The 23,655-nt window shown below is 47.1% G+C and overlaps 3 protein-coding genes across 18 annotated transcripts in view; 1 reads left to right on the forward strand and 2 right to left on the reverse strand.

Annotated features, from left to right (window-relative positions):
• The window catches only part of LOC108162108 (tyrosine-protein phosphatase Lar), a 160,694-nt gene extending 154,505 nt beyond the window's left edge, over positions 1-6,189 (forward strand). For all 8 annotated transcript variants that reach the window (XM_033393463.1, XM_033393464.1, XM_033393466.1 and 5 more), the window contains 4 exons: positions 8-3,349; positions 3,417-3,527; positions 3,597-3,902; positions 3,972-6,189. In XM_033393463.1, the coding sequence (XP_033249354.1) occupies positions 8-3,349; positions 3,417-3,527; positions 3,597-3,902; positions 3,972-4,043 (3,831 nt within the window). In that variant the 3' untranslated portion in view covers positions 4,044-6,189. The remainder of the gene's footprint in view (positions 1-7; positions 3,350-3,416; positions 3,528-3,596; positions 3,903-3,971) is intronic.
• Positions 6,190-8,099: 1,910 nt separating this feature from the next.
• The window catches only part of LOC108161349 (mucin-17), a 57,587-nt gene continuing 42,031 nt past the window's right edge, over positions 8,100-23,655 (reverse strand). For 4 of the 9 annotated variants that reach the window (XM_033393273.1, XM_017295588.2, XM_033393272.1 and 1 more), the window contains 5 exons: positions 16,305-16,948; positions 16,032-16,238; positions 12,550-12,800; positions 11,006-11,167; positions 8,100-10,386 (listed from right to left, as the gene is read on the reverse strand). In XM_033393273.1, coding sequence (XP_033249164.1) covers positions 9,047-10,386; positions 11,006-11,167; positions 12,550-12,800; positions 16,032-16,238; positions 16,305-16,948 — 2,604 coding nt within the window. In that variant the 3' untranslated portion in view covers positions 8,100-9,046. Of the gene's footprint in view, positions 10,387-10,995; positions 11,168-12,549; positions 12,801-15,643; positions 15,710-16,031; positions 16,239-16,304; positions 16,949-19,155; positions 19,302-20,106; positions 20,293-23,655 lie in introns of those variants that run through there. The other 5 variants (XM_017295590.2, XM_033393276.1, XM_033393274.1 and 2 more) reach the window with 5 other exon arrangements.
• On the reverse strand, positions 22,069-23,314 carry LOC108161367. The gene has a single exon (XM_017295611.2). It carries the CDS (start codon positions 23,224-23,226, stop codon positions 22,447-22,449), a length of 780 nt encoding a protein of 259 aa, XP_017151100.1. The 5' UTR covers positions 23,227-23,314; the 3' UTR covers positions 22,069-22,446.

Raw genomic sequence — 23,655 nt, forward strand, 5'->3', positions numbered from 1 at the left:
CTTTTAGGGCAAGGGCTTCCTCAATGAGCCCTTCAAATTCGATGTGGTCGATACGCTGGAGTTCAATGTCACTGGCCTCCAGCCGGACACCAAGTACTCCATCCAAGTGGCGGCACTCACGCGCAAAGGCGATGGCGATCGGAGTGCGGCGATTGTGGTAAAGACACCCGGCGGCGTGCCCGTCCGTCCCACAGTGAGTCTGAAGATAATGGAGCGGGATCCCATTGTGTCCATTGAACTGGAGTGGGAGCGTCCGGCGCAGACGTACGGAGAGCTGCGTGGCTATCGGTTGCGCTGGGGAGTCAAGGATCAGGCGCTAAAGGAGGAGATGCTGTCGGGGCCGCAAATGACGAAAAAGCGCTTCAACGATCTGGAACGGGGTGTGGAGTACGAGTTCCGGGTGGCGGGCAGCAATCACATTGGCATTGGCCAGGAGACGGTGAAGATATTCCAGACCCCTGAAGGCACTCCCGGCGGACCGCCCTCGAACATCACGATACGCTTCCAGACACCCGATGTGGTATGCGTCACGTGGGATCCACCCACGCGGGAGCATCGCAATGGCCTGATCACCCGCTACGACGTGCAGTTCCACAAGAAGATCGACCACGGCCTGGGCTCCGAGCGGAACATGACGCTGCGCAAGGCGGTGTACACGAATCTGGAGGAGAACACGGAGTACATCTTCCGTGTGCGGGCCTACACCAAGCAGGGAGCGGGTCCCTTCAGCGACAAACTGATTGTGGAAACGGAGCGGGACATGGGCAGGGCTCCCATGTCCGTGCAAGCCGAGGCCACATCGGAGCAGACGGCGGAGATCTGGTGGGAGCCAGTGCCGAGTCGCGGCAAGCTCTTGGGATACAAGATCTTCTACACGATGACCGCTGTCGAGGATCTGGATGACTGGCAGACGAAGACGGTTGGCCTGACGGAGTCTGCGGATCTGGTGAATCTCGAGAAGTTCGCCCAGTACGCGGTGGCCATTGCGGCGAGATTCAAGAACGGCCTGGGCCGCCTCAGCGAGAAGGTAACGGTGCGCATCAAGCCCGAGGATGTGCCCTTGAATCTGCGCGCCCACGATGTCAGTACCCATTCGATGACCCTCAGCTGGTCGCCGCCCATCCGCCTCACGCCCGTCAACTACAAGATTAGCTTCGATGCGATGAAGGTGTTTGTGGATTCGCAGGGCTTCTCCCAGACACAGATCGTCCAGAAGCGCGAGATCATCCTAAAGCACTACGTGAAGACGCACACCATCAACGAACTGAGTCCCTTCACCACCTACAACGTTAATGTGAGTGCCATTCCCTCGGACTACTCGTATCGGCCGCCCACCAAGATCACCGTCACCACACAGATGGCCGCCCCCCAACCGATGGTCAAGCCGGACTTTTACGGGGTGGTAAATGGCGAAGAGATACTCGTGATACTCCCTCAGGCGTCGGAAGAATACGGCCCCATCTCGCACTACTATCTTGTAGTGGTGCCTGAGGACAAGTCCAATCTGCACAAGATACCCGATCAGTTCCTTACCGACGACCTGCTGCCGGGACGCAACAAACCGGAGCGTCCCAATGCCCCGTACATTGCGGCAAAGTTCCCGCAGCGCTCGATACCCTTCACGTTCCATCTGGGATCGGGGGATGACTACCACAACTTCACGAACCGCAAGCTGGAGCGAGAGAAGCGCTATCGGATCTTTGTGCGGGCCGTGGTGGACACGCCGCAGAAGCATCTCTATACGTCCAGTCCCTTCTCCGAGTTCCTGTCGCTGGACATGCGGGAGGCGCCGCCGGGAGAGCGACCCCATCGACCCGATCCCAACTGGCCCTCGGAGCCAGAGGTGTCGGTGAATCGCAACAAGGACGAGCCGGAAATCCTGTGGGTGGTGCTCCCACTTATGGTCTCCACCTTCCTGGTCTCCACAGCCCTGATTGTGCTCTGTGTGGTAAAGCGTCGCCGGCAGCCGTGCAAGACCCCCGATCAGGCGGCCGTGACGCGACCTCTGATGGCCGCCGACCTGGGCGCTGGACCCACGCCCAGCGATCCCGTGGATATGCGGAGATTGAACTTCCAAACGCCCGGCATGATCTCCCACCCGCCCATCCCGATCTCGGAGTTCGCCAACCACATCGAGCGCCTGAAGTCCAACGACAATCAGAAGTTCTCGCAGGAGTACGAGAGCATTGAGCCCGGCCAGCAGTTCACGTGGGACAACTCGAATCTGGAGCACAACAAGTCGAAGAATCGGTATGCCAATGTCACCGCCTACGACCACTCCCGGGTGCAGCTGCCTCCGACGGAGGGCACTCCCGGCTCGGACTACATCAATGCCAACTACTGCGATGGCTATCGGAAGCACAACGCCTACGTGGCCACCCAGGGACCGCTGCAGGAGACCTTCATTGACTTCTGGCGCATGTGCTGGGAGCTGAAGACGGCCACCATTGTGATGATGACGCGGCTGGAGGAGCGCACTCGCATCAAATGCGACCAGTACTGGCCGACGCGCGGCACTGAGACCTACGGACAGATCTTTGTGACCATCACGGAGACCCAGGAGTTGGCCACCTACAGCATCCGGACGTTCCAGCTGTGCCGCCAGGGAAGCAACGATCGACGAGAGATCAAGCAGCTGCAGTTCACGGCCTGGCCGGATCATGGAGTACCCGATCATCCCGCTCCCTTCCTGCAGTTCCTGCGGCGCTGTCGCGCCCTAACGCCACCGGAGTCCGGGCCCGTGATCGTCCACTGTTCGGCGGGAGTGGGGCGCACTGGGTGCTACATTGTGATCGATTCGATGCTGGAGCGGATGAAACACGAAAAGATCATCGACATCTACGGCCACGTAACGTGTCTGCGGGCCCAGCGAAACTACATGGTGCAAACGGAGGACCAGTACATCTTCATCCACGATGCGATCATTGAGGCCATCATCTGTGGTCTTACGGAGGTGCCAGCCCGCAATCTGCACACCCATCTGCAGAAGCTGCTGATCACGGAGCCGGGCGAGAGCATCTCTGGCATGGAAGTGGAGTTCAAGAAGCTGTCCAACGTGAAGATGGATTCGTCCAAATTCGTTACCGCCAATTTGCCCAGTAACAAGCACAAGAATCGTCTGGTCCACATTCTCCCGTACGAGTCGAGCCGCGTCTATCTAACACCCATCCATGGCATCGAGGGCAGTGACTATGTGAATGCCAGCTTCATCGATGGCTATCGCTATCGTTCCGCTTACATTGCGGCCCAGGGACCAGTCCAGGATACGGCCGAAGACTTTTGGCGCATGCTCTGGGAGCACAACTCCACGATTGTGGTTATGCTGACGAAGCTCAAGGAAATGGGAAGGGTAAGCCAAAGATTCTTATCCCCTATCTAGCCTCTTTCTAATGCCTCCCTCTTTCCCTCTTCTGCAGGAGAAATGCTTCCAGTATTGGCCACACGAGCGATCCGTGAGATATCAGTATTATGTTGTGGATCCCATTGCCGAGTACAATATGCCGCAGTACAAGCTGCGTGAATTCAAAGTGAGTAAATGGACGAAAAGACACCAAAGTTCGCCCAAGTAATGATTACTGAACGACTATCCTTTTCAGGTAACGGATGCTCGGGATGGCTCCTCGCGCACTGTCCGCCAGTTCCAATTCATCGACTGGCCAGAGCAGGGTGTGCCCAAGTCCGGCGATGGCTTCATCGACTTCATTGGCCAGGTGCACAAGACCAAGGAGCAGTTCGGCCAGGATGGACCCATAACCGTTCACTGTTCGGCGGGTGTGGGTCGCACGGGTGTCTTCATTACCCTCAGCATTGTGCTGGAGCGAATGCAGTACGAGGGAGTGCTGGATGTCTTCCAGACAGTGCGCATCCTACGCTCCCAGCGACCGGCCATGGTGCAAACCGAGGTGAGAAGTGAGATTTGGGAAAGCCCTTGACCCGATGCTAATATGTATATTATGTTTATGTTTTTTCAGGATCAATATCATTTCTGCTATCGCGCTGCTTTGGAGTATTTGGGCTCATTCGACAACTATGCAAATGGATAAGATTGGCGGGGGCATATCGAGTTGGGATAGGAGGTATAGGAGGTATAGGAGGAGGAGCAAAAACCTTGTCAACTTTATGTTCGTTCGTTCGTTGCATATTTCTTTCGAACTCTACGCATAATACGCATTTACGATATACACGGATATCATAACTCTAAAGTATTATAGCCAGCTACTGCCCCCACACATACTTACACTATACCTACTTATACTTACATTATATATCTGTACGTGGATATGTTTTAGTTGATAAGCGCACCATCCCGCCCCCACTCCATCCCAGGATATGTTTGCATTTGCAATTACGATTCGTTTGTATCGTGGCCTCCGGTGTCGGTCTTTAGCTGAGTTTGATTTCATTGGAAAATGTGAACTAAAAAAGACTGTTACACGTTTAATTATCAGTAATTTATGTATCAACACACGTATATGTATATCTTATATACCCCACACACATATTGTGCATCAAGTTTTTGCTCGAACTAATCAAAGTAGTCAATCAACTTGTTGTTTGTGGCACCGACGTTTATAAAGCGGAGCGGACGGGCCACTGGATATCGATACATATTTGAACTAAGGACTTGGTAGCTATTAATCTTACCGCCTAAATCGAATCGAATTGAATCTCGAGCCCAAGAATAAGAGTCAAAAAAGTAGTTGCCATTTTGAACGTAGCCGCGCGTACTGTACTCCAAGTGGAACCCAAATCCGAATAGACATGTATCATGTATTTTGTGTGTGTGAAACGTACAACAATCAATCAAATACGAGACAAGACGAGTACTTCTACATATATGTTAATCTGTTTTTATACCTAGGTTCTGTATGCGTATTGCAGATGACTCTAAACCAATACAAAAACCCGTGCAATTAGTCAAAAGTCTTGCGTAGTGCATATTTTATAAGGCAGCTAGTTTTTTAAAACTTAAGTTGAGATCTCCCCCACAGGCAGAAGATCAAAGCAGATCGCTATTTTATAGTTTTATAAACGGATGCTAGAACAGAAATACATACTTCCAGCTGAGCAGCTAATCGGAACTTCAACCTCATTCCCACAATCTTCTTCGTCTACTTAGTTCCCCCCAAATACATTCCTGTATATAATACCACAACCACACAGTCGATACGCCCCCAAGCTAGCCATCTATGTATAATCTAGATCTTAAAGCTAAACAATTATGGTACCTAAAGTGTATGATGAAACGGCATAGATGATAATAATTATAATTATAATACGAGTAATATAATACCATACCCCAGCCCGGGCAAATGGAAAAGGAAAATGGAATAGTAAGATAAATGTAGATATGTATTGTAGCATATATACTTTTTACGATAACATAACGCAGACGAAGAGACGATGATGATATTGTATTGGCACTAGCACATAAGAAGGTACTACATGATAATGTATATAACTGATAAGCTGTTTTGAAGATTGTTTGAATTCGGCCTCGTATTTATACACAACCATACATATAGTACATACATACATACATTATATGAAAAGACGTTAGCAAGCAAATGCATAAAAGCAACACTAAATTATTAGCTGAAAAATACACATGTTAAACAACAATAGTCATATATGTACACTTAAATATTGATATGAGATACAGATATTTGTTAAAAGGAAAAACAACACGTTGGCACGTTGCCCCACAAGCCAGAGGAGAAGAAGAAGGAGGATCGTAGTAAATTTCGTCGGGGCATTGGCATAGTATGATATACAATGTAATGAGAGATAAATTAAACCTATAGCGATAGCAGCAGCAATAGATGTCTAGAGAATGGTAACCCTGCAGAAAGTTGAAATCGTATTAATACATACACTATATAAATCAATTCAGAAAGTACGAGTACATGTATTGTATATTACACAAATTTGTGGGCTTGTCAAATTTTGTTAAAATATAAATTGTTTGATATGTTTTACCAAAATAGACGGATATAAACAATTTTAAAGGTAACATAATACATAAACATGCATACATCATAACGATTATATTGTACTAATCAAGCAAAGAGTAAGGAAACCATATTACGTTTAAAACTACCATATAAAAGATATATAATTTTCAAAAGAAAAACTGCTAAGCCCAATGGCAAGGAATAATACAAGATGAAATAAAAAATGAAAACAACACCGCTGTCTGACTTTCTTTTGTTGGGAAATGGGCAAAAAGTCTTTGCAGGGATGTCGGAGTCCTTGTCCAATGATCAAGGATATTTTTCCAACCACAGGAGGCCCTAGCGCGCCCCAATCGACATCAAAAATTACGGAGAAAACGAGAAAAATATGACGGGCAAAAATATCCTTGATCCTTTATCCTTTAAAGGGACTTCATTAAATCAGGGATAATGTTCCGATCACAGGAAGCCATCGCACGCCTATATTTGCCCACAAATAGTCAAGAAAATTCATATGTATGGCTGGGAATGTTTGAGTCCTTACCCAAGGATCAGCGATATTTTTCCGATCACAGAGACCCATGGCACGTCCTGATCGACCCACAAATAACAGAGAAGACAAGATTTATGTGACTGGAGAAAATATCCTTGGTCCTTGGTCCTTGATAAGGACTCCATCAGATCAAAGATTTTCTCCCGATCACAGGAAGCCGTCGCACGCCCGGATCGGTCCATAATTGGCGGAGACATCAGCAGAATGTCGGTGGTTACTTTTTGAAATTTTAAATTTCCGTTTTTGAGCCCCCATACGTATGCTACATATTTTTTTGCATTCTCTTGAGATTGCTTGCTGCTGATTTCTGTTCGCCTGGTATACCAGATCTGAAATTCTCGTTTTCTACCATTTGAGCGGTCGCAAGTTGAAAGTTGTTGTTGTACAACAACAAGTATTTTTTGTACAACAATTGACAACAACAACAATAATAATATTTTGGACAACAACAACCCTCAACTTGGGACCGCTCAAATGGCAGAAAACGAGAAATTTCAGACCTGGGTACCAGGCGAACAGAAATCAGCAGAAGGTTGCTGGTTTTTTAGTGATTGCACAGTGGCGCCCCCACCTGTCCCCGGGGATTTCTTGTACTAAATTTGCACGGGTGGCGGTTCAGCTGATATCGACGGCCACTGCTAGAACTAAAATAGCGTAGTTCGAGAGCTCACCGCTGATTGTAGCGGCGTCACAGGTTGACGGTTATTTTTAAACCGATTTTTGATTAAATTGCCATAACTCCACCATTTCTCATCCGATCTGGACGAGATACGTGTCCTCGTAATCGGCAGGATGTGCCCCATCGCTTGAGCCAATTTAAGGACATCAATTACGATAAGGACATGCCTTTTTAACGCTATTTTGTAATACAGCCATTTCTCGTCGGATCTGGGATCCGGAAACACCTGCTTCTGTTCGGGGAAACATCCTTGATGCAGAAACATCCTTAACAAGGATCAAGGATATTTTTTACGTTTTAGTCTGATCTGGGCTTTTCCGTCTTCTGGTGATCGGAAACGTTTCCTTAGAGGACCACGGATTTTTTTGCAGTAATGCCTAGTTAGAAAGAAAAACAAATGAGCGCTGGTTTGGTTTTTATTAGTTTGAATGCCTTTTATTTATTGTTTTGTCAAGTCCTTCTTAAATACATACTAAACAACTTTGTTTTATTTCTGCGAGAACCAATGAAATCTGCAAACCTGTTCTCAGGATCAAGTAATATATACTCGTAAATTTTGTAGTATGTTTGGGGGTCATCAAATACATGTTTGCTTAGTATTATTTACACAAAAATGTAGTGTTTATGGTATGCATATAGTCTGACGTTGAGTTAAGCAGCTTAAACTAGCGGAAAGGGGGAAGGGGCAATTAATAAATCTAAATATTTATGTTAGCTAAATGCGAAATGCAAAATCATCATCATCTGACTAAGGTTTTGGTTTTGATTCTCGACTCGAGTTTTTTGGTACAGAAATTTAACTAATTCAAGTACATATATGTACATATATTTTAGCTAACCTATATTTGCTCTCAATCACTTACACACAAATCATTAAAACCTAATTCGAAAAGCTACAAAATGATTTTCTCTCTTTTTTTTGGGGGGCTGAACAAATTTAACAAACTTTAAATAAGGCCGTAAGCAAGATTAGTTGCTCTCATTGGATCAACACGTAGAATATGTCTGACAATTATAGTTAGTTAAGTACAATAGTGTGATATTCCGTTTGAATTGCTTTATAAAAAGTGAGGTTGCGCTGCAGCTTAGTAGGAAATTCTTTGCTTATTCTTTGGGGCCTATTCCTCTTATTCACGATCATATAAAGTAGTGTTACTTGGTATTTTTGTTTATTGGAAGCTGCAGGATATACCTTTGTATGTATTGTATGTGGGCTTTAGATCTCCTTGTAAGTGGCTCAAATGCTAGATAACTGAATGTCGCTCCCATAAGCTCAGATATATGATGCATCTTTTATGTATGTGATAGTGGTAAAGCTTGGCTTGGTATCGATAGATAGAGTTCAAAAGGTTAACCAACTTGCTGCTGGTATTTATGATTTGATTGTGGGATTTATACGAATACGAATACGAGTACGAATATGCTTTTTGTGGTGTTTCAGACAACAAGTGGAGGGTCCTACTGATATATGGAGTTTCTGGCTATGCCATCGTACAGACACGCCCGCTAACTACTCGAAGATTAACTGAATATCCCGACTAACTAGGCGGGGGCACTACATCATCATATCCTAAGATGGAAAGACAGATTTTGATGTGATTATAGGTTGTTTAGATATTGATTTGGATAAATTCTCTTCTTTGAGATTGTAGTGCCCTCGATGAGAAATATGTATAGAGTTTAAAGAACAATGCATAGAAGCCGCTTGTAAGCAATCGAGGGAAGGAGCAACCTTCACATCCGCGTGCTCTCCAGGCCACACCCCAGGGAGTCGATATATAATGAGGCGTGTGGAGGCGTCACGCTGCCACTTCTCCTGGGCCTGCTGTGGCTGTTGCTGCTGCTGATGCTGGCCTTTAATCAACTTGCTGGCGTGGTGCGGGTCAGCAGCTCATCATCATCCAGCTTGGCGAGAGCTGCCGGCGAGCCGACATCAATGGTGGTCACCCGATTGCCGCCATCGGCTGCGGAAGGCAGCTTGATGAACTCGCTGTCCGTGTGCACCGGCATGATGATGCAGACGAAGCTCTGGCCCGTTTGCGAGTCCCGCGGATGCAGCGTCACGGGATGAAACTTGTCAGTCTGGCCCTCGGTGTAGGTCTGCAGGCGCTGATAGATCTCCGGGTAGTGCTTGCGCAGCAGCACTCCTCGGCGCGACAGAATGTCCAGGATGTTCGACAGGATGAGTTCCCGACTCCCAGGAACTGCACGCAGCCCGGGATTGAAGGTGAGTATGAGGATTTCAGTGCGTTCTGGCACGGCCACCACGGCCAGGGGCTGTTGCATGGCCTGCTGCTGTATTTCCAGCTCTGCCAGGACACCCTTGCAGAGCTTCAGCTTGGCACAGCGAGAGACCAGCTGCCGCTCCCAGCGCACGGGAGCCTGCCCCATTCCAGGCGCCTCGGAGACCACGCAGATGGCCACGTAGATCAGCATCTTGGACTCCGGCTTGTACTCCGTGCTCAGCTTCAGCAGCTCCGAATACAGCTCCAGGCCCATCTCGGCGGGCATCAGGTCCGGCCACCGCACATAGGAGGCCTCTCCCATGCACTGGAATCCGTTCTTGATGAATCCCTCGGCGGCCTCTGCGCTGCGAAAGAGGACGCGCACCACGCCCCGTCCCTGGGAGATGCTACCTTTGCGGGCCAGCAGACTGAGGTGCCGCTGCGAGTCGAGATCGTCCTTGCAGGTGGCTAACACCTGGCGGCACAGGTTGGAGGCACGCGAGTGCAGGCACGCCTTCCGATGCTTCTCCCAGTGGGCGCGCCGACACTCACGTGAACAGTATAGATGGGAACAATTGTGGCATGATTTGTACAGCTTCTTGGCATCGGCGGGCGAGGCACTCTGCTCGCATTTGGTGTTCCGGCAGCGGATCTGTAGTCCCGGCTCCCCATTGAGTTGGCTACCGCTTCCACAGCCCTTGTCCGTGTTCGCGGAGTCGCCCAACGAGACGCGCCTGCTCCCGCTGCTGGCATTTGTTTGCTGATTTGCTGTTGTGGCTCCGATTCCTACTGCTCCTGCTGCTGATCCTACTCCGGCTGACTGCGATTGGGATTGGTTGTGGGACTGTGCTTGGGTCTGTTGTGTCTGTTGCTGTTTCTTCTGGCTGGGGGCGTCTCCCTCGCTGCGGCGCCGCAGTCCTTGCTGTTCGGCAGCCGATAGCACCTCCAGCGTTTGGCGACTAGCTGAATCTCCCGCTGCAGAAGAGAGGGAAAAGATGGAGGATTAGTATTACAATTTTGACAACACCCTGAGATCACTCTATAGTTCAACAATAACAAACAACAAAGAGCATTCAATGGAGGTAGTCATCCAACATGCTGGAAGGAACGATATGGGGGCGTAGAATTGTTCATGTAGTTTCTTTTTCTCAGTGTAATTATGAATAACTAGACTGTAAAGATGAATCGATATGTTGGTTATAGAAACTACACTAAAAATCAAATCAAATGGAGTATAAATGAAACTTTTCTTTAAAGAATATTAAGGATTATAATTTTATAGAAAGAGTAATCAAAGGGAAGCTCCCAAAAATGAACTGTAAATCCAAGAAATCACATGATATATGAAATTCCCATTGGATCCATGGTTCATTCTGTGAGTAATCCCTTGATCCATAGAGTATAACGTTTATAAGGATTATATATTATTATATGCGAACAACAAACAAGAACGGAAGTAGTTTTTGCCTATACCCATATTTGCACTTTCTTTCTTTCACTTTATCTTTTGTTAAGTTTTTTTTAGTTTTATTTGTGTAATGTTTTTCTTTTGTTTTTTGGGTTTATATTGGAACAAAAACTTACAGGTTCATACCTGTCGTCTGCGTGGGTGCCTTGTTATTCGCTTGTGTTCTGTTGTTGTTGTTCTGATGGTTGTTGCTGTTCTGGCTGTTCTGGGACGAGGAGGCTGATGGCAGTCCTAGAAGCGAGGCAAGGACATCTTCTAGCGATGCGCTGCTCAAGGAGCGTTCGGGCGCTACTTTTACCAGTTTTAAATTTTTTTTGTTTTTGTTTTCAATTTTCAATTTAAGTCACAAACAATATTGTGGCGTTTACATAATTTGAGGGGGACAAAAAACGCATAAGAATACAAAAGAATGGATATAAATTGTTAGGCTCTTGGACGCATTAGATGATGGTCTTACTAGCTAGAGATGTGATCGTTTGACTGTGCTCAAAATTACACTGAGAAAATGTGTAGAGTGTTAGCAATGTGTGGGAAAAAACATTCATACAAACGTTGACTAGAAAACGAAACATTAATTTGAAATGAACATAAATTAACTTGAAATAAAAAAAAACAAAGAAAATTCAATATATAAATCAGTTTTTATTATATAGCCACCATATAATGCAAGGGCTTGGCCAGATTGTATTGTATTGTATATATCGTATATAAAGCACGTATCTAATAGTCTATACAGAATATGATATATAGTAGTTCCAATAATTGTATTGTGTATCGTATAAAAGATATAACTTCGTTGCATAAGAGTTTTTATAGCACGCTTAAGTTTTTAAAATTTCTTGTCAGCCTGTCTGTCAGACGCGTCTGTTTTTATCGAAGAAGGATGAATTTGAAGGGTGAATTTATCTAGTTTTAAAAACCAAGCCTAAAATAGAAAATTCCAAAATGATATATGGGGGGAATTTCAATGGAAATGGGAATGGGGGGTGTTTGGTGGTGGGGATTCATAGCAAAATTATCCAAAGATAAAAATGCTATGAAAGATTGTGAAAGCGCTGACAAAATTAATAATTAAAATTATGATAATAATACAATAATTAATTGTAGACCATTGCTTTGTGTTTTATTTAAAAATTAAACATAAAATTAAGGTATTAAATTTAATAAAATTATTAAACACTACATTTGAGCAAATTGTGAATTTGTCAAAAATCGCAAAACGAAAGAAACGAATAGATTTCTTTGTTTAATTTACAGTCGATTAAAAAATGCACCCTACGATAATAAATGGTGGTTTTCCATTAAACACGTATATCTATAAACAGACAAACAAATGTAGAAAATTGCATTTTCATCTGTGTGTGTGTGGTGGGTGTATGCAGGTAGGGGTGTGTGGGTGTCGGTAGGGAGTTACGTTACTCTACAGATATATTAGATATATGTATATTGGATATATTCTCAGATATTCTCATGTGGCTGCTTGCTCTTTTTCCTTTTCTTTTTATTGTGTGCTCCAAAGACAGAACCAAAAATTTGTGTGATTTGAAATTAAGAAAAGAAGAACTAAGCATCGCATCTGGAAACTACTTCTATTGGCTTGTATCTACGAGTGGTAGTGGTAGTGGTAGTTCTCGGATAGTTCAGATGTCAGATATATATGGTGGACTCACCGCCACCGCCGCCGATTCGGCTCAGTCCGTTCATGCGTAGTGGCGGCTGTCCAGCGGCTACCACCGACGACGAGGTGGCATCCAGATGGGGATAGTGCTGGTTCAGATACTGCTGCTGGTACTGGTACTGCTGGTACTGCTGTTGCTGCAGCTGCTGCTGGGCTGTGGCGGGGGGGCTGCTGTCAATCACGGGTGTCTGCGGCGAGTCCAGTGGTCGTGTGCCCACAAAGCTGCTCTCAAGCCAGCATTTCCTATTGGAGAGATACAAAAACACTCGTTAGTGGGGGTCCTAGTCCAGATTATTTTACAATTAAAATGGCAAAATCAATAAATGACATCACAAACGTCTCCCTGCACTTGTGGCTGCCACAAAACGGGGGGCAGGCAGGCAGGCAGCCACGAACCAGTGTCACTAACCTCCGACAACTCTGCACAAATTGCGGCACTCGAAAAGTTTCGTGCGTTTTGTTCTTTGGCTCTGCAGCCTTTTAGCTAATTGGAAATGCAACCGAGAAAGGATTTGGGTTTTCCTGGAAAATATCGCTTGATTCCCCTCGTTCGACCCTCCTCTGAAATGTGTTTCCTTTTATATAATTTCACTACTGGCACTTTTGCATTTGGCAATTTTCCGTCTCTGATGAAGCGAGCGACTGGCAGCAGACGTCGCACACGAATGAAAAGCGGATGCGGACAAAAATAGCCAAAGAGGCTACAAAGTGGGTGGCCCTCGGGGTCGGCCTCAAATGTTGGGGTTGTCCTCTGCGATACACAAAAGATAGGACCACGGAAACAGAGAGAGCGAGAGAGAGCGAGAGCGCGCGCGAGTCTCGCAGGAAAAGAGAGCAGATGTGGTGGTTGCTGCTGGTGGATGCTGCTGAAGCTCCTGGCGCCCGTATGGCGGCCTGATTACAGAGACAACAAATCAAAGTGAAATTCCAGATACTCTGGAGATGATACGCCAAGGGGAATGTCTTAGGAAATAGGATTTTATAGACATTGGGAAAGCCGAGAAAGAACTTATCCTGACAAGAGTTTTAGGCGCTAGCCCTAGAGATATCAGTGACATGAGCGGAGATTAGGTACTCTTAAAGCTAACAAAATACAGGGGTTCTAAGAAGATACGGGGCTTGAATTAGGTACATATGACTAGAGTTAGATAGAGAAAACATGAGAGATTTTAAGACTTTAAATTACGTTTGATGTGAGCTCAAAAAAAAATTTATATGATATCTAAGGAGGTGCCCTATACCGAAAGATATTCGTAGATATTTAGGAACAAAGCAAACATTCAGTAAAGCCTGAAACATATTGGTAGCATATTCACATACAAAATTCAATGCAAAAAGGACTATTTCTTTACGGTAAACCATCCTTAGCTATTTAGGAACCCAAATCGTAGTAAAATTGGACATTCATCTTTATATACTCGTAAAGAGAGTGTTCTTTCTTCTATCTATTCTATTTCTTAACCAGAAATATGTAGGTACTACTATATACTCTCCTACGATTCCCAGGCAGCCTTGTTCTCTATTAAAAAGAGGTTCCCTCAAATCCTTTGCTAGCGCACCCTGTCTGAGGGACTTGGTCTACTTCAACAGTCCGACTATTATTGATTTTCATAATGATTGGCGGGCCCTGGCGGAAAAGGGCGAAAGGTGGAACTGCAACAGAATCGAAACGTGTACAAGTGGCCTCCGCTGATTGCAGTGGGGCGCACTGCTGTGGTGGTGGCAGCGATGGGGAAGGAGACCCCACCTGGTCTTTCCGATGACCTGCTCCTCTTCGGAAAACGTATTTATACTCAGGTATGCATACCGGACCATCAGTTGCATGGCTGACATTTAAATTGCTTGGCAACGGACAGCCCAGTGGCATGGGGAGAGTCTTTTTATGTCGCTTTATTAATGGCATCGGACCACATTTGAATGGCATACACGAGAAGGGAGTCAGGTCAGGCATCCAAGAGGAGCGTTCATCCAAGCGGAGCCCTGACTCCAATCCGTATGTGCCACAGAGTTCTGTGGTTCTCAATCAATCTCGCTTTGAATGGAGCCCGGGCTTTGTGCAACTGAAGCACACGAGGCACAATACTCAAAAGATACACTAGCGAAACTGATTCCGATTGCCACATGCCACATGCCACAGATATGGAATATGACCTACTCTCTTTCTCTCTCTATAGAGGCATTGTGTGTGTGGCAGGGAAATATTAATCAGATTTGTTAAGGAAAGCACTCATAATTGAATTGCTGGGGGGAGAATCTATTGTCGGAGACACAAAGGGAGGGAAAAGTGCCAGTGAAAGGAAAATCATTCAAGGGAAGAAAAGTACTTATCTTAAAAGTGGAATAAAGCTACAATATGTCTACAAAAAGCAGCTTGAGAGAAGCACATGACATCAATCTTCATCGTACAGTCTGATTTACAGTCTGTATCATTTCCTTCTTAAAACCAATCCCAGGAAGAAAATAGTTTAAATATTCATCTAAAAACCTAAGTAAGGCCATCATTTCTATCATTTTATCATTTACTTGAATCAAAGAAAGGAACGGCAGTCAAAGGAAAGAAGGCACTTAAAGTACAGCACTTAGGAAGAGAGTTTAATCTCCATCTATAGAACTAAAAAGCATCCATTTATCGTCCTTCCTGGGCTCCTTCTACTTCCACTCCTTTCCGGTAATCATTTTCTCAAAGATTTCTCTCTAATTTTCCATCTTTTCTCTTATTTTCCCTGCATCTGTTTGACCCATTTCTCTTCTCCAATTTGGCAGTGCTCCAAAAGCCCCCAAAGCCGCCAGATAAGTTTTTGTGCTTTGCTGGAAGCGAGGAAAGTTTTTTAGTGTTCTTTTTTTAGTGGTTTTAGTATCTAGCATTAGGGGGCACACACACCGATAAACACATAAATACGTATACGTACTAGCGAGTAGTACGAGTACTGTTAGTCTTTGGAGTTAGTCACAGATATTAGCCACAGGGAGGAGTAGGAGCCTCACCTTTGCGGGGGCGTCTTACCTCTGACAAAGCCTGGTTTTCTCGCTTTTCTTTTCTGTTCTTTTCTGTTTTTATTTTCTATTCAGCTTTTGTCAATTTTTTTGGTGGTGCTGCTGAACGGTGGTGGTGTTGGTGGTTGGTTGGTGGTGCTGAAGACTTTTACAGGTAGCTACGCGTTGTGTGTGGTTTTTGAAAGAAGAAAATTATAAATGGGAACATCGAAATGCGGTTCGAATCGAAGGTGAAGAATGGAGTTTGGAGTTTGAAGAGTGGATACAGATGGTAAGATGGTTTTCTGGGTGGGCAACAGCTACACACTGGGTGGGTGGTTGACAGATGGGATGGATCAACAGATGGATACGACAGATGAATGGATGGTGCCACAACATCGACACAAGACATCAACAAGGAAGCTTTCTAGGTTTCTATTTAGCTCTGATTCTCGTTTAGCTCTGAGCAAAAGGAGCAACGGACTGGAGACCGCTGCCTACCTCGAATTTGGACTGGCGGATCGGCTGCGATTCTGCAGCTGCTGCTGGGAGAGCTGCTGGTCGTTCACGTAGTGCACAATCGCCGAGGTGACCTCCTTGATGGAGCTCTGGATCTCTGGCGTCACCGCCTGCAGAGTGCGTCCGCCGTTGGGCGCCGCCGATGTGGGGGATGGGGTTGTGCGTTGTGCCAGCAGAGAGCTGGCGAGACTGTGGCCGAAAAAGAGAGACAGAGATTAGTGTATTCCTTCGGAAACGTATGCCACATCCACTCACCGTTCGTGTGGCGTCCGCTGGGATAGCTTCTCCGTGCTTCGCCATCCGAGGTACGGCTGGCGGTAGGAGTTCCTCAGGACGCTGCTGCTGTTGCTGGCCACCGACATGAAGCTGCTGTTGATGGGCGCCCCACGGGCGAAGCTCCCTCGCTGCGAGACGCTCGGCGAGGTCTGTGTGGAGTTCAGATGCGAGGTGGACCACCGCGTGGCCCCCACTCCGGCCTGCTGTCCCTGATGGCCTTGATGGCCATGCGCCGGGCCCCCTGCCGCCGAACCGCCGCTCACACTGCTGCTCTGGCCGCCATGGTGGCTGTGCGCCGAGGGACTCAACAGCAGAGGACTGCGATCGGAGCGCTGCGAGTGCGAGCCGAGCGAACTGAGCGAGGTCGTCTTCGAGTTGAGTCCCTGCCAGCGGCCCGAGTCCTGGGTGCGCTTTCGCGTGAAATTGCCCGGCCGATAGCCGCCGCCAGAGGTCGACGTGCCCCCTGAAGCGGCACCTTCCGGCGCCTGTGCGGCATTCTGGTTGTACGCACGGAACCAGTCGGGGATATTCAAACGCTGCAGCGAGGCCTGGACGCGCAGCTGATGCTCACTCAGGGCGGCCGGATTGTGATCGTGCGATTTCTGTAGCTCATTCTCAGGGGGCTGCAATTAATACAAAAATTAAGGGAAAAATTAGTATCTTTTATGGATAGAGAGAAAGAACTTAAAATTATATTTAATCAAAAAGAAAAACCCATCTGAAGCCCCATCTCAATCATCTGTCATCCCCAAGATTGTCGCCCGAAAGTCCCTCAAAAGATGAGTTTTCCACCGGAAAAAGTTTCGGCATAAATCCACATGGCGCGAGGAGGAGGAGGAGCTGTGCCCCAGACCTAACCCAATGTTCCATTTACCTTGTGCCCAATACGCATTCATCGCAGCTCCATGCCACATGCCACATAACCCAGAAATGTCATGGCGAAACTTTTCCCTGGCTCTCTGCTGGTTTTTATGCATTTCATTGTTGTTCTTACAGAGGGAGTGCTGTAGAAGAAGGGCCAGGGGGAATGTCTGTTCTAATGCCAAGCTTTTCTTTTATATATGAGCCGCAAGAAAAACTTTTACAGCCGCCCGACTGACACAATTGAATGGAACACAGCCCACCCACCGAGCCATCAACCCATCAACCCATCCACCCACCAAACGAACGAGTGTCCCAAACAACAAAACAAACAAACAAACAAACAAAATAAAACTGAAAGTTTTATCCCCGGAATTCTAGACGGAAGTTTGTCCCCGATGACTCATCATAACTGAGAGACAGGGCGACCGAGCGACATGGAGGATGTGTGTCCCCAAAAATATGGCAGATTATATCATCGCAAGTGTCGGTTTAGACTAAAACAAACAATAACTCTTATAATTTATGGATGGGTCTTAAAGTAATCCAAAAAGTTTACAAGAATCGTAGGAGGACGGGACGGCAGAAGGCATGTGGTTGTCTATAGGAAAGTGTGGATGGAGAACCTGTTGATACGAATACGTTTTTGGGGGAAGGAGGAATGTTTTGAGATATTGGATTATACACAAATGGGAAGCATTTAGCATCTAAAAAGTATATAGACTGAAGCACTGACAATCCCCAGTAGAGACTGCAGAGAATGCCTCTTGGTTCTCTTCCCAAGACTTCCAAAGACTGCCTTTCTAAGAAATCTATGCACTGGACCAAGTTTTACCTGTATTTAAACCGATTTTTCTGACATTTCTGAGACACTAAGCAGACTTTAAGTAGACTCTAACCTTATGCCAAGTGGAACCACAGACCTTTTCTCAGTGTTTTAACCGCCTCTCTGCGGAAGACCGCCTCCTCCTTAATAAAGGATTTCAAGAGCATTGCAAAAACCTTAAGACTGCAGCCCAAGTGCAAACAATGCCCCCGCAAAGCTCCCTCGACAACAAACCCCCTCTCAAAGGCCGCCTTTGGAGACAAAGGGTGCCAACATTTTGCCTTGGCTGTAGCTTTGGCTTTGGGTTCTGTCTTCGGGCCTCAACAGAAGGCAAAGGACAAACGAGAGACAAAAGTTAATCACAGTCGTCAGTGGCACTCGAGGGCGGTGGGCACGGAGTAGGTGGCAACAACAGGGGATCAGGTGTGTGTGTGTGCGAGTGTGTGGGAGGGGGAGTAGCCGAGACGGCAGCGTCTAAGCTGCCACAGCCCGGTGGCATGGCATGGCATGGCCTGGGATGCCGGCAGCTAGAACGACAACGACGTCGTTGACAATTGTTTTGCCTTCGCCCCTCCGCCTCCACCGCCGCCTCCGACACAGCGACTGCGGCTGTTGTTGCGGCTTGTTGCAAGCAGCTGCTGCAATTGAATATTCTCAGAAGAGACGTCAATGGAGGCGGAGGCGGGGGCTGAGCGTCAGAGGCTGTGACAGTGTCATCTCCCGATTTGGGTCACATTTCGTTTTGGCAGCTGATTGTGACGTTTTCCCCCAGCTCTTAAGTTATGAGTAGAGCTTTGGGGGTCCGGACTTTAAATGCCCTGGAGGGGTGAGAGAAGCATCTGTGATTTAGCAATTGAAAAACAGATGAAACTACAGTTGTAATATCCCCCAAAAGAAAGTTGTTTGGGGGGGAATGGGGAGCAAAACACTGCAATAGTGGGGTTCCAACTAAGGAATATTTCACTCTAAATACTAGATGCAATCAGAGTTAATACCCTCTTGAAGAAGTAACCCAAAGAGTATAGTCGGATGCCACAATCACTGCAAACGATGGGAACTGGAAACCCTCTTCAGATCCCAATACCCTCTGCAGAGTATCCCCGAAAGGGGACTCAAAGATGTGTAGGTTTCGCCTTCATTTACCTGATCGTATTGCCGCATAACTCTCTATATGGCTGACAGCATACAATGGATTCAAGTTTTGTTATTCCTTTGGGATTTCGATGTTGATTTCGATTTCGGATTGTTAATTTTGAAAGATACAGAATGAACACTTGTGTTATATGAGAAAACATTGACAAGTGGGATAGGACTATGACGGGAAAATCCAAGTCAAAATGTAAGAAAGAGAAAAGCAAAAAGTACGAAAGTAAAAAAGAAAGCACCAAAAAAATAAAAAGAAAAACTCAATTAGCATACGCACACAAACAAAAGACGGTACACACACACACACACACGACCATACTTCTAGAAGAGGAAGTCAATAAACACACACACGCACGCACACAGGCATACACAGAGAAAGAGGGAACGGGAAAGAGAGTGATAGTAAGAGCAAGAGAGATAGAGTGAGAGAGAGGGAAGTGCAAGTCACACCCAAAAGGGAAAAAAAGAAGGACGCTGCCTGTCCCTCCGCCGCAATGGGAGTATACATAAATATTTGATGAAAATAACTTTTTGGCAATAATTTATTTTGAATGCAGCGGGCAGAGTGCCCTCTATAAATAGGAGAGTACCCCCATTCCATGGCTGTATGCTGTGTGACCTTAAAAAAAGGGAAACAGCAGGGGAAGGCAGAAAGGGGGAAGAAAAGGGAACAGGCACAGACACGCACACTCACACGCACGCGAATAACGGCACAGCGCGCGCATCAATTCGGATTTTGATTGTAAAAAAAAGAAGTGAGAGAGAGGGGTAACAGCAGGGGAGCAGGGGGCGTACGGCAGAAGTGGAAGAGGAAGAGGAGGAGTGAGCACCCCTGAACGACGAAGGGACACACAAATTTTCTAGGGCTTCATCCTCTTCTTCTTTCTACGATTTTCCACACATTTTCTTTTGAGCTGCGAAAATTAATTAATCAAATTTGGCTTTTACTTGAGCAAACATGGCGCGCGACATGCTACACCAACAGCAACAAAAGCACTGCTGCTGGTACTGCCACACACACACACACACACACACACTCGCGACACACACACGCGCTCGAGAAGCGCAGCACAGCGGAACGCAGGAGGCAGACTACGACGTGCCGTTGCCCATTTCCGGCGCACGAAAGTATGCTTCGCTTTTGGACTTGTGATAGATACTGCGGCGGGCGTCCAATCGTTGCTGCAACCAGGAAGCGCTACACGCCACGGCAGCAGCAGCAGCACCAGCAGCAGCGCAAGTTTATGGCAGCTTTTTATGCGCATGTCCGTCCTGTCCTCCAGAACTGAGAAAGCTCTCTTCTGCCCCTCTGCTTTTATGGCACCACAGGATGCAGCCAGCAGGCGGGACGCCCTGTTCGACGGCTGCCTACACCCTGTGCTGAAAGCCAAAACAAAGGAGCAACAGGCAGTGGCAGCCACTGTGCTGGCTGGAGAGGGCAAGGCAGGCTGGGGGTAGGAGGTAGGAGGAAGATGCGCCACTTGGTCTATCTATTTTTAGACACAAGATGGAAAAACACTTGGACTAAACAGGAGGGGAGGGGCGCTCAGAGCTCAGAGCGGGGGCCAGGGAATCCCCTGGAACATCAACGACAGGGCAGATTATCTCCCAGACGGATGGGGTCCACATGATGGGAGACAATCATGTCACTGGGTCGTCGCCGCCCAACAAGTACGGGAAACAGAAAGACACAACGGCAGGGCGGCAGAGGGGCAGGCAGCTACAGAATTAATGGGGATAGATGTGCCCGTACAGACGGAACGGAAGGCACTGTTGATGCAATGAAAGATTTACAATGGGATTTACACTAGTAATCGATTGAGTTCTGAGTAGAATTGTGCCCGCACCAGTCAGAATGGAAGAGAGGCTAACGAGATCCATTTGTTCTCGATTGCTGCACTCAAATATACGATACAAATTGTGAATATTTCGAATGGGAAAGCGTGGCTTTTGTCTCCACTTTATGGCAAAACAAACAGGTGCTCGGTAACTACTCGAACCCTAGGGGTATGGTGGACGTAACACCCCGAAGGAAGCGTTTCCGACTCCATAAAGTATCCATATTCTCGATCAACATCAATAGTCGAGTCGGTATAGCCACGTCTGTTCTCAGAGACTACAAGAGCTAGAGCAAGCCTCGGTTGTAAAAACAACCAAATGAGAATCTCGTTTATTTTATAAATTCCTAGCATCTCCGATGGAAGAGCGTGGCTGCAATCTGTCTAATCTCTCTCTTCAATACAGTTGTTTAAACTTCCCTTAGTATGAACGTTCAAAGGATTAAAATTATTAGAAATTAAATGTGAGTAATTCAGAGTGTCGTAAGCAGATGTCCTTCTGATCCCAGGGCCCATGGTGCATATACTGTAATCCTACCGGACCTGGTACCCTTTCAAGTTCTCTGCGATACAAAGATCGCGGGTCCTGGCTGGACTATGATCGCTCGTCGAACAAGCGAAGATCTACAAGATCTACAGCGAAGAGTATAAGAGGGGATTCGGAGATGTCACAGGCGACTTCTTCATCGGATTGGATAAGCTGAATGCCATCACAAAGTCACAGCGCCAAGAGCTGTACGTATACCTCGAGGCTTTCATGGGGTTCCTTATCGAGAGCGAAATCGAGGCATATCGGATATCCAAGTTGGGTACCTACACTGGAACTGCGGGGGATTCCTTAGTTCTTGCCAAGAATCAGACATTTTCGACCTACGACAGGGACAACGATGGCGATGCGTGGCACAAAGATTGTCACCAGAGGTAGGTCTGTGCTTTTTTACGCCAGTGGCTGTGGCTAATCCCATACTTTCGGCGTGTATGTGAATGGAACCGCGTCCAGCATGAGGGAGTAGCGTATGTATTGGCGCGGACTTGCCCGTTCGCTTTAATTTATGCAAATGATGGTTCGTCCTAGGTTAACTTGCTTTATATATAAAGAATCAAATACATATTCAACTGCAACGTACTGTATAATCAATTCCGTATGTGTCTTAAATAGGAGGATGTTGATCCCACAAATTGGGATTTGGAGTCGCTAAACTCCCATGATCTTGAATCATCTGAATTTTTTGTCCATTTGTACTTTTTCAATTGAATTTCTTTAAGTTCAAACTTCAAACCATCTTCAGGAATAGAAAATCTCGCAAAGTTCCATTAAAAACCCCTTTTCAAGTGAAATTCTTTTCTCAATTGGTAATTATTTAAATGTTTTACAAACAAAATCTAAGGCTTAGGCTAGGGGTATGAAAAACTATGGGCATAGAGCTGATTTCTGATACCAAAATCACAATCACAAGGTCAGGTAGCGCAGTGCCTTGTCCAGGAAGCGCTCCTCGGCGGAGCCCTCGTTGCAGGCAATGGCACGTCGGGACTTGCTGGACAGCTGGGTGTACTGGTGCTGGATGGTTTCATTGAGCAGCCGATCGCAGCGCTCCTTCTGCTCTAGGTCCTCGGCGGATGGGGCCTTCACGTATTCCCGCTTGAGGACCATGCTGATGATGCGGGAGCGAGTGGATCGGTGATTGGGCTGTGTGATCACCTGGGAGCGTGGACGCAGCGGCGGCGGCGACGAGGAGACGGCGCCGTAGATGCCAGACTCTGAGGATCCGGAGTTGATGCTGGAGAGTCCTCCGCAGGAGCAGTAGGTCACACTGCTCCTTGGCGAATGGGCAGCACTGCCGTACGCCTCATCGTCGCAGGAGTAATAGTCGGGGTTCAGGTGGCTGCCTTTGTGGGCCGTGGGCACTGCCTCGGACACCGCATAGGGTATGCACTTGGCCTCCATGTACATTAGTGGCTCATCGACGGCCTCCTCCGTGCTGGGCGTGGGACTCACACACCGCTCGTCCTCCAGCTCGGCGATGCGTGCCTGCTGCAGCTTCAGCTGGCGCCTCCGCTGGCGGCGCTCATGTCGCTCCTTCTCCAGGCGGGAGATGGTCTCCAGGCTCTCGATGAAGAGGTTCAGATCCCGCTGGCCAAAGTGGGCAGCATCCAGGGTAAAGGTCGTCGTGGAGGTCGGTGACTTCTCGTTGAGGCTCAGGAATTGCGTGGAAATGTAGGTGGTGGCCATGGCTGTTGCTGATTCGAGTGATTTTTCGAGGTGTTGTAGCTTTGCTGATTGCTGTGCAACTGATGATGGATGCTCCTTTCGCAATGGTTTATATTCTGCCGCAGGTAGGGGATTATCCTGCCTGGTGCTCGCTCGCTTGACCTGTGACCCACCCACACCACAGGTAGGAGGTAGGAGGCAAGGTTCCGATGATGGGGCAGTGTCATTTGGGTATTTCCTTGATTGCTTTTTAATTTCTGGCCTTTCCCCTAATCCACACACGTGTTCTGCCTGCTCTGTTCTGTTCTGTTACCGCCTTTATAAGGTCGTGTTACCATATGACAGGCAGGCAGCTACCTCCATAAAATGCACAACCCGAACAATCCACAATGCAATCCTCCTTCTACTCCTCCTTGGGCCTTGGGCCTCCTTGTCCTGGGACATCCGTCT

This window comes from Drosophila miranda, chromosome 4 (genome assembly GCF_003369915.1).
Source record: "Drosophila miranda strain MSH22 chromosome 4, D.miranda_PacBio2.1, whole genome shotgun sequence".
Taxonomy (NCBI): domain Eukaryota; kingdom Metazoa; phylum Arthropoda; class Insecta; order Diptera; family Drosophilidae; genus Drosophila; species Drosophila miranda.

What these genes read in the sequence shown, in the direction of transcription:
- LOC108161367 (XM_017295611.2), bottom strand. Translation starts at nt 23,226, where the DNA reads ATGGCCACCACCTACATTTCCACGCAATTCCTGAGCCTCAACGAGAAG.